Raw genomic sequence first — 16,173 nt, 5'->3', positions numbered from 1 at the left:
TTTGTCAGGGGAAACTTATCATTATCATCATCTCATTAAAACTTGCATGAATTATTTTTTCTGACATATTAAAGACTGGAAGATTCCCCAGAGAAATCAAGCCTCACTAATCTGACATTATTACAGCCTTTAATTCTAGGCTTAAAGGAAAACACATTCTTCTCTTTTGTCTCCGGTGATTTTAAGCCTAGAAAATATCTAAATGATACATTTATTTTTAAATTAATTTGATTTGCAGGTTATGTTAATGTAGATACCATAACAAGCTTTAATAAGGAAAACGTGGTACGTTTACCATGCTTTACATGTGACAAACGTCCATATTGGTCCGTGAAAATTTTACATCCTGAGCCAATCTGGGAAGTAACAGTAAATCCCAATGATAAGGACACACAACAGTGGTGTTTTGCTTTGTAGTTTTTTTAATATATTTAAAAAAAAAAAAAAAAGCTTTTTACTTTATAACACAGAAATATTAGAATTCAGTGTTTTAAGTAAATGTATAGAGGCAGTAAGTTAGAAGGCTTTCATGAAAAATATTCTCCTTTGTAGCAAATGCAAAGTATTTCTGTAAGTTGATCTGATGCGTTTGTAGAATTTCTGAAAGCAAACAGCATTAAATACTGTAGAAAAGTCCCACATTCATACGTGTCCTTAAGAGTTCCCCAGAAAGAAGCAGTTGATCTGCAAGTGAAGAATACGCACATTTCCTGTTGGAGATGGCCACTGTTCTGAAAGCTAGAAAGGCAGGAAACCCACAGTTTATTTGAAAGGCTTTAAGAGTGACTTGGGAATTAATCTACCAACCTATTTTGGCACATTTGTTTTCATAAAAGTCTAGAAGGTAAGGCTGTATCTGAACTCTGATAGTAGATGTTAAGTAGTAGAACAATTTAAACACAATTTTCTGTAAGAAATCTGAAAGATATCTGTACAAATACCGTTCTATAGCATGGTGCCATGGACACATGGCTAAAGCACAAGAAACACCAACAAAAAACTAAGATACAGAGTTTAGTTTCTGCCCTTATTCCACTAACCCATTTCAAAATGAAGCACATTTTAGAGAGCACAAAACAGTCTGACAATAACATGTTAAACCAGTTCTGCCATTATACTCTACTCTTCAGAAGACTAACAAATACAGAAAACTCGGTACAAATCCATTCACCAATATTTCCTCCCTAGACGATATTTGGCACCAATTATTATGCCTTCTCCTCTTTCCCAAGAGAGGAAAGAAGTGCATTCTGTACCAAGAAAAAAAAATGTAGATCAAGTCCAACAGTAAATGATAGGAATCTTAGCAGGATGCCACCTGTCTCATCAGATACTGCACACTCACAACATATAGTAAGGAAGAAAGAGCTGGCTAATACTTCTTGTATTATGTCTTCCTTAACACTGCAAGTGTCTTTTGCACCGGACAACAAAACTAGACTGTACCAGGTGACAGAAGCACAGTAACTTCAGTTATGTTTTGTTCTGCTTTTAGCTATTAAATGAATGGGTCAATAGACCCTGGACCCAAACTGCACTTTTCCACACGTGAAGTTTATTCACCTTCAAAGCAGCAAGTGCAGCAAATGTTTAAGGCAGCTACTTTGTCTGTTAAACTCCTGTCTTCTTGCTACAGATGAAGACTGTTACATTGCCTTAACTTCTTACTTCAATCCAAAAGACCAAGTTCAATGCCTTGAACATTCTTCACTGTTTTTTGATATCACCAAGAAGGGAGTTAGGACAGGTATTGTTGTTGGATTTTACACAAGACTTACCAGTTTTTCTCATTTTGTTTAGTCCAATACATTTTGTTCCAGTTCCGAGAGCAACAACCTCCTTGGCTACTGAAAAAGAAACCAAACTGGACAAACTCTCACCAGAAGCGCTGCTCTCATGCAGTTATTTTGCTAAAACAGTGCACAGAACATGCAGTGAGACAATCCAGTTGTAGAACTGAATGCAGTAGGTATAACCACCAGTGCCACGTTAAGTACATGATCACAAAGTACACTGGTATGACATGCTAGGGAACCAGCAGTGAGCAGCAGCAAGACTCCTTATACACCTAAGAAAGAAGTATGAGTTACAATCGGCATTAAAGTGCCAATTAAAAAGAAGGTGATGGTGAACAGCAGCAGAAAAAGCACAGCGCACCAATGCAATCTCTTAATGGAGACTGAACTTTCCAGGAGTCTTATGAATAGCCAACACACTTCAGCAGGCCTTCACTCCAGTTATTTAGGACCTGCCCAGTCTTTCATTTCTTACTGAACAGCTGAATTCTGGCTTTCACCTTCTTAGCTGCAGTCTGGAAAGAACGGTATTCCACTGCAACCCTCTTTCTTCAGACAGAAGCTGTAAAAGCTCTTACCAGAATTCCACAATAGAGAGAAATAAGACAGGAGAGGGAGCATTTGTTGCTTTCAAAAACACCAACCAAAGGGTATCTTGAAGGGTAAAACATAACAAACGATCAAGAGGATTCAGCAGTGCCCCCAGCTTGCACAACACGGCCCAGCTCTCACCCTGCGGGCTCCCCAGACCAGCGGGACTGTCTCCATTAGCTGCAGATTCCACTTTGACCACAGCTGCCAGCGAAGTCCATTCTCTGCTCGGATCTGGCTTTCCCTGCCTAGGGAGCCTCGTCCTGTAATGCTCATAACATAACCCGGCGATTTCGTCTGCTGACCACATGACACCTGCTGCCCTGGATGCAGTCACGGTATCAGCCCGTCCCTCAAACCCAACTACGCCGCAGGGCAGCACCTTTCTGGGGCAGATTGTAACGCGCGGCCCGACAGCACCGGCCCTTTCCAGACCGCTCCGAGTGTCGGCCACACAGAAGTTGTCCGGTTTTGCACCGCACCGCACGGCACCGCACCGCCCCTCCTCAGCGACCCGGGCCGCTCATGCGCCCGTGACGGCAGCTCCGAAGCTCCCGCCCACAAGAAATGGCGCCGACGCTCCGAGCTGCACAGAGCGGCTACACACACAGCGCGGCTCCCCCCGCCAACAGCGGCCCAGGCCGGGACACGCGCCGCAGCCCGGACTGACCGAGCGCCCCGCAGCACTGACTGACTGACTGACACTGATCGCCCCGCAGCACTGACTGACACTGACTGAGGGCCCCGCAGCCCTGATCGCCCCGCAGCACTGACTGACTGACACTGACTGACACTGAGCGCCCCGCAGCCCGGCCCACACCGCAGCCCTGACGGCGCGGTCCGCCGAGAGGCAAGTCTCGCGCAGGCGCACAAAGCAACACAGGCAGACGGCGGACACGACCGGGTTTATTGACGGCCGGGTCTGTTCGCGGCCCGGCCCGGGATCACACCGACGTGCCTTCGTCGGGCTTCTCGGGCGGCCCGTCCTTCTTCTTGTCCTCCGGTTTCATGGCTGGGAACAGCAGCACTTCCTGCGGGAACACACGGCCGGCCGGTCACGAGCAGCACGGCGCGGCCTGACAAAGTCTCGCGAGACCGCCGCTCCGCCCCGCCCTGCGCCAGGCGCGGGACGCGGCCTGAGCCGAGCACGGCCGGTCTGAGCCGCCGTGGAGCATCGATCCTGTTCTGTGCGCTGCCACGTCTAACTCACCTTGATATTACTGGAATCAGTGAGGAACATGGCGAGGCGATCGATTCCCATGCCCCAGCCGGCTGTAGGGGGCAGGCCATACTCCAGCGCAGTGCAGAAGTTTTCATCGATAAACATGGCTTCATCATCACCCGCAGCTTTGGCCTACGTGAGAAAATAAGCAGTGAGGGGTGTCTGCACAGAGCGGGGATAGCACAGTGCTATTAACCCCTACAAGAGAGGAGGAACACGTCTGTAGCAGTGCTATTAACCCCTACAAGAAGGGAGGGACACGTCTGTAGCAGCCTGTGACTGATGGCCATAGAGTCAGTGACAGATGAAGGAACCTCGCACCTGCCACGCTGTGGAGGTGCCCTGCACATGTTCCCAAATCAACCTGGAGTTCAGTTCCCTTGTGACCCACAAGTTTCTTTTCCAGGATCAGCCTCCTCACTGTTACTGAAAACTAGATTACAGTGCAATTAATTGCTTTCAAACATCTCTCAGGCTCTTCATTGCTTCTAAGTCTCCCTTTAATGTTCACAGAAACAGCTAAGGACAAGAGTCATTGCAATCACCAATAACTTTGTTTCATGAAACAAAACTAAGTGATTATTTTCCTTCAAGTACAAAGTGTCTTGTCCAGATGCAAGACTGCACTCTCCCTTGCTATATTTCACTACATTTCTCAACACCCAACTCTCCAGCTTGTCTAGGTCTCGCCGGATGGCAGCACAGCCTTCCGGCATTCAGCCACTCCTCCCAGCTTTGTGTCACCAGTAAACCTGCTGACAGTACACTCTATTCCCTCACCCAAGTCACTGATGAATATATTAAATAGTACTGGTCCCAGTACTGACCCTTAAGGGACTCTACTAGATACAGGCCTCCAACTAGACTCTGTCCCATTGACCAACACCCTGGCTTCTTTCCTTCAGAGAGTTTAGAGTCTGCCGATTGTTCAGATCACACTTCCTCAGCAGAATCAAATGCTTTACTAAAGATATTCCAAAACCTAGGAGTACTACTCAACAGCAGAGGTTAGGCTTGTTTACCTTACAGAGAAGTTCCTTTACTAAAAAGAAAGTTTAAACAACAGGCTTTCACTTGAGTGCAGAACACTTACTCTGTGCAGTCATAAACTTTTTCATCAGTAGAGACCAGTGACAGATTTGAAAATACTTGAATACATACCCAAATAATTGATTCCCTATTAGTGAAACACCCTACCTTGGCCTGGTCTTCAAAAAGCTGCCGCTGCTGGAAAGGATCGTTCAGTTCTGTGTATGCATTACACACTTCCTTCTTCATTACAAAGAGCTCAAAGCGTTCAGTTAGTCCCCGATGAACGCGATGCCTACATGAAAATGAAAAATCAACCACATTTTACAAGAAATGGATTTACAATACTGAAAGGGCATGTACATTACATCAGGTGGATTACCCATATTTGGCAGCAACAGCTGTCTAAACTATTCAGCATGAAAGCACCTCTCCTCTGGATGTTGGGCTCCACAACTCAGGAATGAACCAAGATCTATATAGGCTTGTGTCAGAATAGTATTTAACTAGTACATAATATCAATACCTCCTGGTTTTGTTTTTATTATTTGTTTTTAATTAAAGTAGGAGTGAAGGACTAACAAGAGTTACATTGTGACTGCATATCATACCCTTACCATTTGGCTAGAGGACTCATGATCTGTGGATGATCACAGATGAAAGTTGGGTTGATACAAGTGACTTCGAGAAATTCACCGACTAACTGGGAAAACAAAAGCAAAACACACATAGAGTACAGTATCGCTTCCCAGCACTACCTTCCCCAAACATCCTATTTCCTTTTCTTCATTACAGGAGCAAAAAGCTTTAGTAATCCATGTAAAACCATGAAATGGGTTGAATCCATTTAATAAGCCATGAAAACAAAAAGCTTTAGTAATCACAGTAACATTTTTTTTGTTTTTGTTTTAAATAGAGAACACGTGTCCTAATTGGATAAGAAAATTAAAATAGCAAAGCCTGCTAAAAATAGTAACATAATTTAATTTGGGTATCGTAGCACAGGACAATAAGAAAAGCAGCACAAAAAGCAGCAGCTAATGTCACTGATTAAAACAAAAACAAAACGACATGGAAATCTACCAGTTCAGTGAGGTACATACAAATACACAGACCTCTTGAACAAAGCTGACATAAGACAAAGCAGATCTGGTTTGGGCCTAAAAGGTCACTTCTCACACTACAATCTAGTGCTCATACTAAGCATGCATCAGTCAACTACACTTTATTAAACATGACAGGATTTTGACACAGCAAGGTTTCTCATTGTCATGGAGAAATAACTTAAGTGTATGACTGTGTTTTCTCAAGAGACTTCCATTAATTCAGAATCATTTCAGTTGGAAATGACTTATAAAAAAGTCAATTTTGTCATTTGTCCAACTTTCCTGCAAGCTACATCATGTAGCTCAGAGCCTGATCCAGCATTCCTACAGACAGATCCTCAAAGATGACAGCAATAAAAAAAATTAAAAATAAATAAATAAAACGCCTTTACTTACTTTGTCAAGAAGCCTGGCTGTTGTCCTAGGAGGTGGACACTCCACATCTCTCACTGTACAGAGGTCATCAAAGAACCTTCGAGTTTCTGCAAGTGTAGACAAAAACTGTAAGAGCCACCCAAGCAGCCACATCTTTTCTTTCTGCAAGTTTCAGCGTGTCAGAGTGATGCTCAAGATCTTAATAGTGAAAACTTTAATAGCAGAAATCATAATGGAAAAACATTAGCTTAAATGTCAGTTTCAAACACTACAAAAGTGGTATCTGTTTCTCATCAGTTTACATTAAAAAAATATTTTGCATTTTAGAGACTTGGACAAGTTACATACAATCCAACATTATTACTGCCAGATATTAGAAAAATTACTAGGAAGTGCACTAATCTATTTCCTTAATTCTGAATTCCAATAATTAAGTAGTAGATACACACATTTTGTAAAAAGCCAAAAACAATCTTATTCCTAACCTATCATCACAGACATGGAGACTCAACTGCACAAAGGACAGACTAAATAAGAAATAAAAAGCTGTGCCTCTTCAACAGATCAAAAACTCTTCAGATCATGCCTCCTGAGTAGATAGCGTCATATACACTCCACAAAGAAAGAGACAAGATAGTCAGATCTTGCCAAGCTCTGCATGGCAAGAAGGCTTCACTTCTTTCTGTACGTTTTAGTAACAGAGTTGGAGAAAGGCAATTCCACGTACTGATGCCACCATGAGAAAGTAGCTGGTGGACTGCAGGCTAAGCACTTCAGATCTTTACTCCCTTTTTCCTAAGGAAGAATTAAGACATTCATAATCAACATCTAACCTTCAGTTTCAAAAGATTCAGTTGATGGAAATTTCACTCCTAAAGTCTTTTCCAGTTCATCCACCATACTAATGCGCCGGAAGGGAGGGGTAAAATCTATCTCATAGGCCTGTCCGTCTTGACCATCTGGATGGTAAGTGATCTTGTAACTTCCAGTAACGTGCTTCACCATCCCTATAAGAGGCAACTGAAGTTAAGAAGAGAGCACAGAACATAATATGCAGTTCTTTTTGGAGATTCTTACTCTTTTTTAATTAATAATGTCTATGTGACCTGAAAGCAACTTCTCTGTGATTTCCATCAAATCATGGTAGTCTGCATAAGCCATGTAGAATTCACAAGTTGTAAACTCAGGGTTGTGAGTCAAATCAATTCCTTCATTCCGGAACTGACGTCCAATTTCATACACTCTGTCCAGGCCTCCAACCACCAACATCTAAACAGAAGGAAATTCAAATTAATACTAACATTATCAAAAGAACAGGAAAGAGCTCATGACTGCTATGTCATCTGACAAATCTGATTCAAGTTTCGTTCTGTTAATGCAATTCTAATAAGTCCACTATTACGCAAGAATAATCCTCTCTTCAGTTACACTTTTTTTTTTTTTTTCCCCTCAAAATGAGATGTGCCCTTGCTGCTAAGAAGGCTAACGTACTATTGTCTCCATTAGGCAAAGTATTGCCAGCAGGTCAAAGGAGGTCATTCTTCCCCGACACTCAGTGCTGATGGGGTAAAATCAGGGGTACCATGATCAGTTCTGGACTCTTCAGTAGAAGAGAGACATGGTCACACTGGAAACAGATCAGTGCCACAAAGATGAATGAGTGACTAGAATGCTTCTCCAATGCGAAAAAGCTGAGAGAGCTGGGACTGTATCGACTAGAGAACGCTCCAGGGGAAATCTTATCAGTGTACATAAACATCTGAAGGAAGAGCTTGAAGATTGAGCCAAGCTCATTTCAGTGATGTCTAGTGACAGTGGTCACAAACAAAAACACAGCAGACTAAATTTGAACATTAGAAACTATTCAGCAAAATATGGGTGACTAAGAGTGGCACAGGTTCCTGTGAGAGGTTGTGTAATCTCCCTCTATGGAAACATTCAGAAGCAATTTGTATACAGTCCTGGGTAACCTGCTGCAGGGGTCCCTGATTGAATATGGTGTTTGGACCAGATGACCTCCAGAGGTCCCTTCCAACCTCAACCATTCAGTGATCGTGTGATATCACAACAATTTGGAGAATATATGCTTAACCATAAGAGGCTTGTGTTTTACCTTATGGTAAAGCTCTGGAGCAATCCTCATATACAACTTCATATCCAGTTCATTGTGGTATGTGATAAAAGGTTTCGCCATAGCTCCACCTGGAATTATATTCATCATAGGAGTTTCAATCTGTAAAATAACAACAAAAGAAAGAAAATTAACATTGGCATAAATGTTTCCAGGCTTCTCCCTGAATACATGCCCTGCTTTCATTCCTAGGACATTTCTGTTTCTACAGTAGAACTCTGCAATACCAGCAAACCAACTACCCACAATTAACTTTAATGAAAATCATTTATCATTTATGCATTTATTTTTATTTATGCATTAATTATTAAATATAATTATTTATCATTTATGCATTTCATTTATTCTTCAACATTAGTGTACGAAAACAATTTTGAAGGCCACTTCTCCCATGCAGCCAATAAAGACAAGTCACTTAAGTCACTGTTTAGAATTACAGAATATCATAATATGGAGGGGACCCGGGAGAACCACTGAGTCCAACCCCTAACTCCCCACATGGCAATCTAAGAGTTAAACCATATATCTAAGAGCACAATTTAAATGTTTCTTGAACACAGGCAAGCTTGGGGACATGACTGCTTTCCTGGGGTGCCTGTTCCAGTGCCTGACTTATCTCATAGCAAATAATTTTTCCCTAATAGCCGATCTGAATGTCCCTCAACACTGCTTTAAGCTCACTCTGTAAGGCTTCTCCACTCTCAAGGGATATGAGGGAGTACTTAACTACTGCGTCCAGATCACTGATAAAAAGTATTGAAGATAACTGGCCCTAAAGCTGAGCCCTTGGGAACACCACTAGGTGACTGGCTGCCAACTTGATGTTATCTCATTTACTACACCTCTTTGAGCCCAACACTTCAGAAAGCTATGCACTCATCACATTGTGACTGATTTTGTCTAGAAGGATACAGAAAGAGACAGTATCAACATTTTTATTGCGCCCATTGCTTCTGCTTTGTCTATGAGGCAACGTCATGAAAGGGTATTCAATTAGTAAAGTACGAGCAAGCATCTGTCCCATAACTTCAAAAAGAAAGAAAAACAAAACCACTCCAGATTCTATTACTGTAAAGTGATAAAAGACACTGTGCTGAGATAATTACTCTCACTTTAGAAAAACTTGAATACAAAGTATCCCTGAAACTGAGAAGCTCCAAATACATTCAGAGCACTGGACAGAAAAAAACAAAGAAGCCTCACCTCAAGGAAGCCCAGTTCATCCAGAAAGCTCCGAATATATGTCACGATCTTTGCACGAGTTATAAACTTCTGCCTCACATAGTCATTAAGAATTAAATCCAAATATCTCTGTCGATATCTAGTTTCCTGAAAGAAATATTTTTAGAACACACTAGAAAATGGACTGTCAAAAAACAAAATGAAGAGTACAAAAACAAAACAAGATGGTTCTTTGCTCACTAATATCATTAGCAAATATAAAATATAATTCAATCAAAACTATCTGTCAAATCACCTCAAAAAGTGGCAAGTACGACAGGTACCTTGTCTTTGAGGCCAAAGTGAAGATGAGGCAACATGTGTAGGCATGGAGATAAAAGAGTTACTTCATAAGGGATAATACTCAGTTCTCCTTTCTCTGTTTTCCCAGGATTTCCCACTACACCGATAATGTCCCCACGACGCAGTTTGTTATTAATACGGAAATATTCTTCCTCAGACTTGTAAAGCCTGCAACCACAAAATTTAGGTTAAGCAGTCTTGCTTAAAATTTAACATTCCAGTTGTCTTGCACATCTCTTAGACTGAATTCTTAAAAAAGGTAAGAGGAAAGCCAAGGACTGATAACACCCAAAACGAAACATTAACTGACCAAGCCCATCCCTACTGGAACAGAGTTGAAAACACAGATCTCTTAAGCCCTAGAATGCAGTTCAGTTTGGAATGCTAATAGGAATACTTCTACATACCTGGAATTCGCCATGACCTGCAACTTGACTCCTTCACCACGAAGATCGTAGAAAATCAGTTTCCCTCCAGAGGCACGCTTTGCATGGATACGACCTAAACAGCAAAAGAACACAGGTCACTGGGAAACATGTCCCTAAAAGGATGCAGCTGTTGGAGCAGGACCAGAGGAGGGCCACAAAGATGATCAGAGATCTGGAGCACCTCCTCTATGGAGACAGGCTGAGAGGTGGGGCTCTTCAGCCTGGAGAACAGAATAGTGGCCTTCCAGTAACTGAAGGGAGCCTACAGGCAACTTGCAAAGGGCCTTTTTATCAGGGCAGGTAGTGACCAGACGAGGAGAAATGGTTTTAAACTGGAAGAATGTAGACTAGATAGTAAGAAGAAATTCTTGGCTGTGAGGGTAATGAGACAAAGGGAAAGGCTGCCCAGAGAGGCTGTGCATGCTCCATCTTGGAAGCATTCAAGGCCAGGCTGGATGGGGCTGTGAGCAAACTGGTCTAGAGGGAGGTGCCCCTGCTTATAGCAGAGGATTGGAACTAGATGATCTTGAAGGTCCCTGCCAACCCAAACCATCCTATGATTCATTCTACGATTTCATGATATAGAAGCAAAAGCCACAACATTACCACTTAGATAAAAGATCATCAGCCCTGCACTGATTGCTAAGTGTGAAAGAAGCAGTTAAAAGCTCAAAACTACTAAGACTGCACAAAAGTTCACGCGAGCTTTGGGGGTCCTGAAGCCCAAATCACTATCTGATCTTCTGCTTATAAGGACTGATGCAGTCTGCTCAGTCTGAAAGGTCCTATGTTGAATAGCCCAAAACTGCTTCAGACTTCGCTTCAAGCCAGAGAAGAACTGCAAGATCAGCAAAATTTGAAGGGACCATCCCATCTCTAGAATCACCTAGAACTTGTCTCTGCAAAGCAACAGACCATCTTCCTGAATCCTACATTATACCTTACCTGCCACTCTCACTGTAATATCTGTCAGGTGATCTCCCGGCTGTAAGTGACTGTACCTCTCTATAAAATCTGAGAGAGATAAGTCTACATGGAACTTGTGGGGGTAAGGATCTTCATTGGTGCCCTTCAGCTGCTGGATTGCATGACTACGGATCTTGTAATATTGCTGTCACAAGAAAAAACAAAACCAAGTGATTTTGTTAGAGCCTCAAAGTATTTTACAGACTGCAAATTAAAACACAGCTGGATTTAAAAATACGTAGGTCACTCTCTATTTTAACTACTTGCTTTGCTCTGAATAAAAATAAACGTAAATCAGTACCATTTATTTTTAGAACAGTATTAAGCACTCACATTTGGATCCAAGCTTTCCTCATCAGCACCAACGTTATTCTCTGAGTCAGCAGCCAAAGGCTTATTGGGATGCTTTTCACTTTGTTCTTTGTGTTTTGCCTCCTTTTCAGCCATTTTTCTCTCAGCCTTCAGACGTCTCTTCAGTTCACTGTCAGATACAAAGAAACTGGATGCAGTGCACGCCCCAGTTCTGTAGGGCAGCACGCGGCAGGTCTCCAAGAACTGACTGTGCAAACAACCCCATCATTCTGCCCTGCTCCGCACAAAAACTAAAACGATGCTTAAACACGTTCAAGAGCTTCCTTCTTTCCCTCTAAAAGACACAGATACAGAACTAGAACCTGGATGGACAGTGCGAACATTTGCGGAGCACGCCCTGCTGGACGCAGCTCCGGATCGCAGCTCCCCGCACGCACCGACCGCAGGGGCGCCCCGCACGAAGCCACGCGCCGCCGACACACACGGAGCCGCCTTCGCGGCGCGGCCTCCCCGCCCCGCGTCCCGCGGCACCCGCGACCCGGCTCCGCCGCTCAGCGCTTCGTGAAGAAAGAGGCGGGTGAGGCGGGACCGCCGAGCACCGACCTGCTTCGGCCGGGAGACACCTGGCACCAGCGGAGCGCGGGCGCAGCCCTCCGGGCCCGGCCGAGGAGCCGCACGGCGGCGGGACTCAGCACGGCACGGCTCAGCGTAGAAGGGCTCAGCATGGCGGGGCTCAGCACGGCACGGCTCAGCACGGCGGGGCTCAGCACGGCCCGCTCCGACGGATGAATGGAGCGGATGGGCGCCCCGGGCCGCCAGACCCCGTCCGTCCTCCCCAGCCCCCGCCGGGCCGCCCGCCCTCACTTTTTACTGAGCCTCGACTCAGCGTCCGCCGTGTCTACGTCTCGCTCCGCCGCGGCCGCCATCTTCCCGGCTCCGTCCCGCGCTTCCGGCATCGCGGCGCCTGCGCGACGAGCGCGGAAATGGCGGCGGCGCCGCGGCGGCTGTTCGTGTGGGAGGACGGCAGCCCCATGCGCTTCTACATCCGGCCCGGGCTGGACAAGCTGCGCCTGGCGCCGCTGCTGCTGGCGGGGGGCGCGGCGCTGTGCCGCGTGCAGGAGCCGGGCGCCGTGCACCTGGCGCAGCCCGGGGAGCCGGCGCCCGACGGGGCGGTGTCCACCGAGTACGTGGCGGCGTGCGTGGAGAGCGGCCGCAGGCTGCCGTTAGAGCCGTACCGGCACGGCGGGCCCGCGCCCGTCGCCGCCTCCCCGCGCGGCCGCCTCCCTTTCACCGAGGCGGAGGACGCGGCGCTGCTGCGGGCCGTGCGCCAGCGGAGCGGGGCGAGGGTGAGCGGCACCGCGCTGTGGAAGGAGCTGGAGTGCACCGGGCTGACGCGGCACAGCTGGCAGGCCATGCGCGACCGGTACCTGCGCCACCTGCGGCCGCTGCACCGGGGTGAGCTGCGGGGCCGGGCCGGGGGGCGGGCGATGCGCCGCGTGCCGCTGCGGCTCCACATCGTGCGCCTCTTCCCGCAGAGACATCGCGGACGGACGAGCCCGCGGCGACGATGGGCATTTTCGAGGCCGCGAACCGGGAGTTTGAGAGCTCCGAGGTAAGCGGGCACACCGCGCTATTTGATGCTTTTATGTACTCCTGTAGAACCTTGCTATTGTATTGTTTCGGTCACCAAGTTTTGCTGTGCTTTGTAATTTACCTTATATATTGTAGAAATTCGTGGCAGGAGACAGTGTAATTACCTTATATGCTGTAGAAAGTCATGGCAGGAAACAGTGTTTGCAGTAAAGCAGCATAAAAGAAACTTGCCAGGAGCCACCTTGACTAACTGATGTCTTTTCTTGTAGTCGGGAAGTGACACCTCAGACACTCCAGATGAACTTAATATGCAAAATGGAGTAGGAATGTTTCCAGGTGAAGCAGCGCCTGGGCTGAAAGCTGGGCTGGAGGACTGTGCTCTCCCCGCTGCTCAAGGAGAAAAGAAACAAACAAGCACTTGCCCTGGTTCCAGCAAGGCTGAAGAAGCGGCACAAATTATCCAGCACTTTATGGAGGAGTTCCACACGGACCTGCTCACTGTTACACAGGCCTTTCTGAAGAACAGCGGGGAAGTGGAGGCTACGTCGTACTATCTGCAGGCAGGGCAGCGCCTGGATGGGTTCCCCATATGGAGCAGAGAGGATGATTTAGAATTGCAAAAGGACGATGAGGATGTCAGAAGTAAATTGATAGAAAAATTTGGAGCTGAAAATGTAGCAAGGCGTGTAGCGTTTAGGGAAAGTTAAAATAGCAAAGCAGGGTGAAATGACTCATCTAGGACTGTGACAATAATTGGCTTGGTTTTGGGTTTTTTGTTTGTTTGTTTGTTTGTTTTTAAAGTAATTTCAGAATTTTCCATCACACTTGCATGTCTAAAAGTTTCAGAAATGCTTTAAAATAAAGAATCTACAAGGTTGTTGTGCTGCATTCCGAATATACTAAAGTGGAAATGGTGGAGAGGACCTATCTGGTATCAAGTTTTCTCACTGCACCAGAAAGAGGGTCAAAAGTGTTCATGCACGACAGCTTATTTGAGGCACTTGGCCTAATGAATCGAGGCTGAGATTTGGGGATGGCCAAAAATGTTCTCCGAGACATCATCATAATCCATGCCATATTACAGTGATCTCACAAGCCAGGCAGTCACTGGAATTTTTCTTATCACTTCAATGTGTGTTTTCAGTGCTAATATTGCAGGATTTGGTTAGTAAATTAAATGTATCATCTGGCTTTATGGTTTCAAAAACAGTGATTAGCTCTTCCCTCACCACAGGACTCCTCAATCTACGTGAAGTAACCTAGTGTCAATCAGACAAGCTACCTGACTTGGAGAAAGACCTGATAGCATTGAAATCTCCTTCAAAAGAAAACATTTTTTTATTCTGGACCTGAGCAAGGCCTTTGACATGGTCCCCCATCACATCCTCATCTCCAAATTGGAGGGAAGTGGATTTGATGGGTGGACAACTAGATGGATAAGCAATTGGTTGAAAGGCCACAGACAGAGGGTGGTGGTCAATGGCTCTATGTCCAGGTGGAGGCCGGTAACGAGCGGTGTCCCCCAAGGGTCTGTCTTGGGACCGGTGCTCTTTAACATCTTTATTAATGACATCGATGAGGGAATGGAGTGCACCCTCAGCAAGTTTGCTGATGACACCAAGCTGAGTGGTGCGGTCGATATGGTGGAGGGAACAGATGCCATTCAGAGGGACCTCGACAGGCTGGAAAGCTGGGCTCGGGTGAACCTAATGAGGTTCAACACGGCAAAGTGCAAGGTTTTGCAATTGGGCCGGAAGAACCCCAGGCACCTGTACAGGCTGGGAGGAGTTGTCCTTGAGAGCAGCTCGGCTGAAAAAGACCTGGGGGTCCTGATAGATGAGAAACTTAACATGAGCCAGCAGTGCGCTCTGGCAGCCTGGAAAGCAAATGGGATCCTGGGCTCCATGAGGAGAGGGGTGGTCAGCAGGGATAGGGAGGTGATTGTCTTTCTCTGCTCGGCTCTTGTGAGGCCCCATCTGGAGTACTGTGTCCAGGTGTGGAGCCCTCAGTACAAAAAAGACATGGAGATTTTGGAAAGGGTCCAGAGGAGGGACAGGAAGATGATCAGGGGGCTGGAGCACCTCCCCTATGAGGACAGGCTGAAGGAGTTGGGTTTGTTCAGCCTGGAGAAGAGAAGGTTGCGGGGTGACCTCATTGCAGCCTAAAGTACCTGGAGGGAACTTACTCCCAGGAGGGGAGTAAACTCTTCGAAAGGGCTGATAATAGCAGGACTAGGGGAAGTGGTTTTAAGTTAAAAGAAGGAAGATTTAGGTTGGATGTTAGGGAGAAGTTCTTTACTAGGAGAGTGGTTAGGTCCTGGAACAGGCTGCCCAGGGAGGTTGTGGATGCCCCGTCCTTGGAGGTGTTCAAGACCAGGTTGGACGGGGCCCTGGGCAACCTGATCTAGTAAATGTGTATGTTTGGTGGCCCTGCTAGACAGGGGGGTTGGAACTACATGATCCTTGAGGTCCCTTCCAACCCAGGTCATTCTGTGATTCTGTCCATCTCAGACTTGAAGTACAAAATGTGCTCCAAGTATCAGCTGTGTTGTGTTTGAAGAAGTGAGGAAAATAAGTCTAAAAAATTCAGTTATTTCAACCTGAAATTATGCTCTGGACTCTACTGAAATATTATTTGAAGAAGCAACAGCTTCGCACTACTTGTTTGTAAGTTCTGTAAGTCTGGAATTCAGCCATCCTTTTGGTGAAGTGAAATAGGCTTATAAAAGCAGAGGTTGCTATTTTTCTACTGTTACTGTTATATATTTGTAACTGTTATATTTACTGTTTTTTGCTTATTGCTCCGTGGTGCACTTAGTAAGATTACGCTGACTTAGGAAATGGCCAAATCTAAGCTAAATTCACATTATCTTGAAAAGCCATTGGTAACTTTGTGCACTGAGACTTCTGCTTCTGAAAACACCAACTGACTGCCTTGTATTGATCTGTGTTAACAAAATAAATGCCAGCACTTTAACGCTGCGGTGTTTTATTGGGCAGGTAATTTCTACTGAAACAGTGAGGATGATGTGGTATGTTCCTGTTGCTCTGACTAGTTCCTTGGGGTTGTGTGGAAAACTAGACAGGCACTTAAGAAGAGA

At 45.5% G+C, this 16,173-nt stretch overlaps 3 protein-coding genes across 6 annotated transcripts in view; 1 reads left to right on the top strand and 2 right to left on the bottom strand.

The window, feature by feature from the left end:
* ADAT1 (adenosine deaminase tRNA specific 1) overlaps window positions 1–3,162 on the bottom strand; it is a 14,330-nt gene extending 11,168 nt beyond the window's left edge. Inside the window, exons 1-2 of one of the 3 annotated variants that reach the window (XM_015874314.2) lie at window positions 2,529–3,162; window positions 1,779–1,844 (exon numbers count right to left, since the gene is read on the bottom strand). In XM_015874314.2, the coding sequence (XP_015729800.1) occupies window positions 1,779–1,844; window positions 2,529–2,697 (235 nt within the window). In that variant the 5' untranslated portion in view covers window positions 2,698–3,162. Of the gene's footprint in view, window positions 1–1,778; window positions 1,848–2,528 lie in introns of all 3 variants that reach the window. The other 2 variants (XM_015874316.2, XM_015874315.2) reach the window with 2 other exon arrangements.
* A 111-nt stretch (window positions 3,163–3,273) lies between these two features.
* On the bottom strand, window positions 3,274–12,768 carry KARS1 (lysyl-tRNA synthetase 1). 2 transcript variants are annotated; one of them, XM_015874311.1, is made up of 14 exons: window positions 12,084–12,338; window positions 11,502–11,649; window positions 11,148–11,313; window positions 10,182–10,275; window positions 9,756–9,942; window positions 9,454–9,579; window positions 8,233–8,352; window positions 7,226–7,388; window positions 6,953–7,126; window positions 6,141–6,226; window positions 5,256–5,341; window positions 4,807–4,933; window positions 3,598–3,741; window positions 3,274–3,418 (listed from the first exon to the last, which is right to left on the bottom strand). In XM_015874311.1, exons 1-14 carry the CDS (start codon window positions 12,203–12,205, stop codon window positions 3,332–3,334), a joined length of 1,830 nt encoding a protein of 609 aa, XP_015729797.1. In that variant the 5' UTR covers window positions 12,206–12,338; the 3' UTR covers window positions 3,274–3,331. The 2 variants fall into 2 exon arrangements, with proteins under 2 accessions (XP_015729797.1, XP_015729799.1); XM_015874313.1 differs by lacking the exon at window positions 12,084–12,338 and adding an exon at window positions 12,345–12,768 and having other exon boundaries at window positions 3,328–3,418.
* Window positions 12,769–12,946: 178 nt separating this feature from the next.
* TERF2IP (TERF2 interacting protein) lies at window positions 12,947–13,961 on the top strand. Its single transcript, XM_015874317.2, has 2 exons — window positions 12,947–13,092; window positions 13,343–13,961. The coding sequence occupies exons 1-2, from the start codon at window positions 13,048–13,050 to the stop codon at window positions 13,778–13,780; spliced, it is 483 nt and encodes a 160-aa protein (XP_015729803.1). The 5' UTR covers window positions 12,947–13,047; the 3' UTR covers window positions 13,781–13,961.
* Window positions 13,962–16,173: the final 2,212 nt, after the last annotated feature.

The sequence above is a fragment of the Coturnix japonica genome, chromosome 11, assembly GCF_001577835.2.
Source record: "Coturnix japonica isolate 7356 chromosome 11, Coturnix japonica 2.1, whole genome shotgun sequence".
Lineage (NCBI taxonomy): Eukaryota > Metazoa > Chordata > Aves > Galliformes > Phasianidae > Coturnix > Coturnix japonica.
Note: the sequence above shows the minus strand (reverse complement) of the source record. Positions and strands in the feature narration are given on the sequence as shown.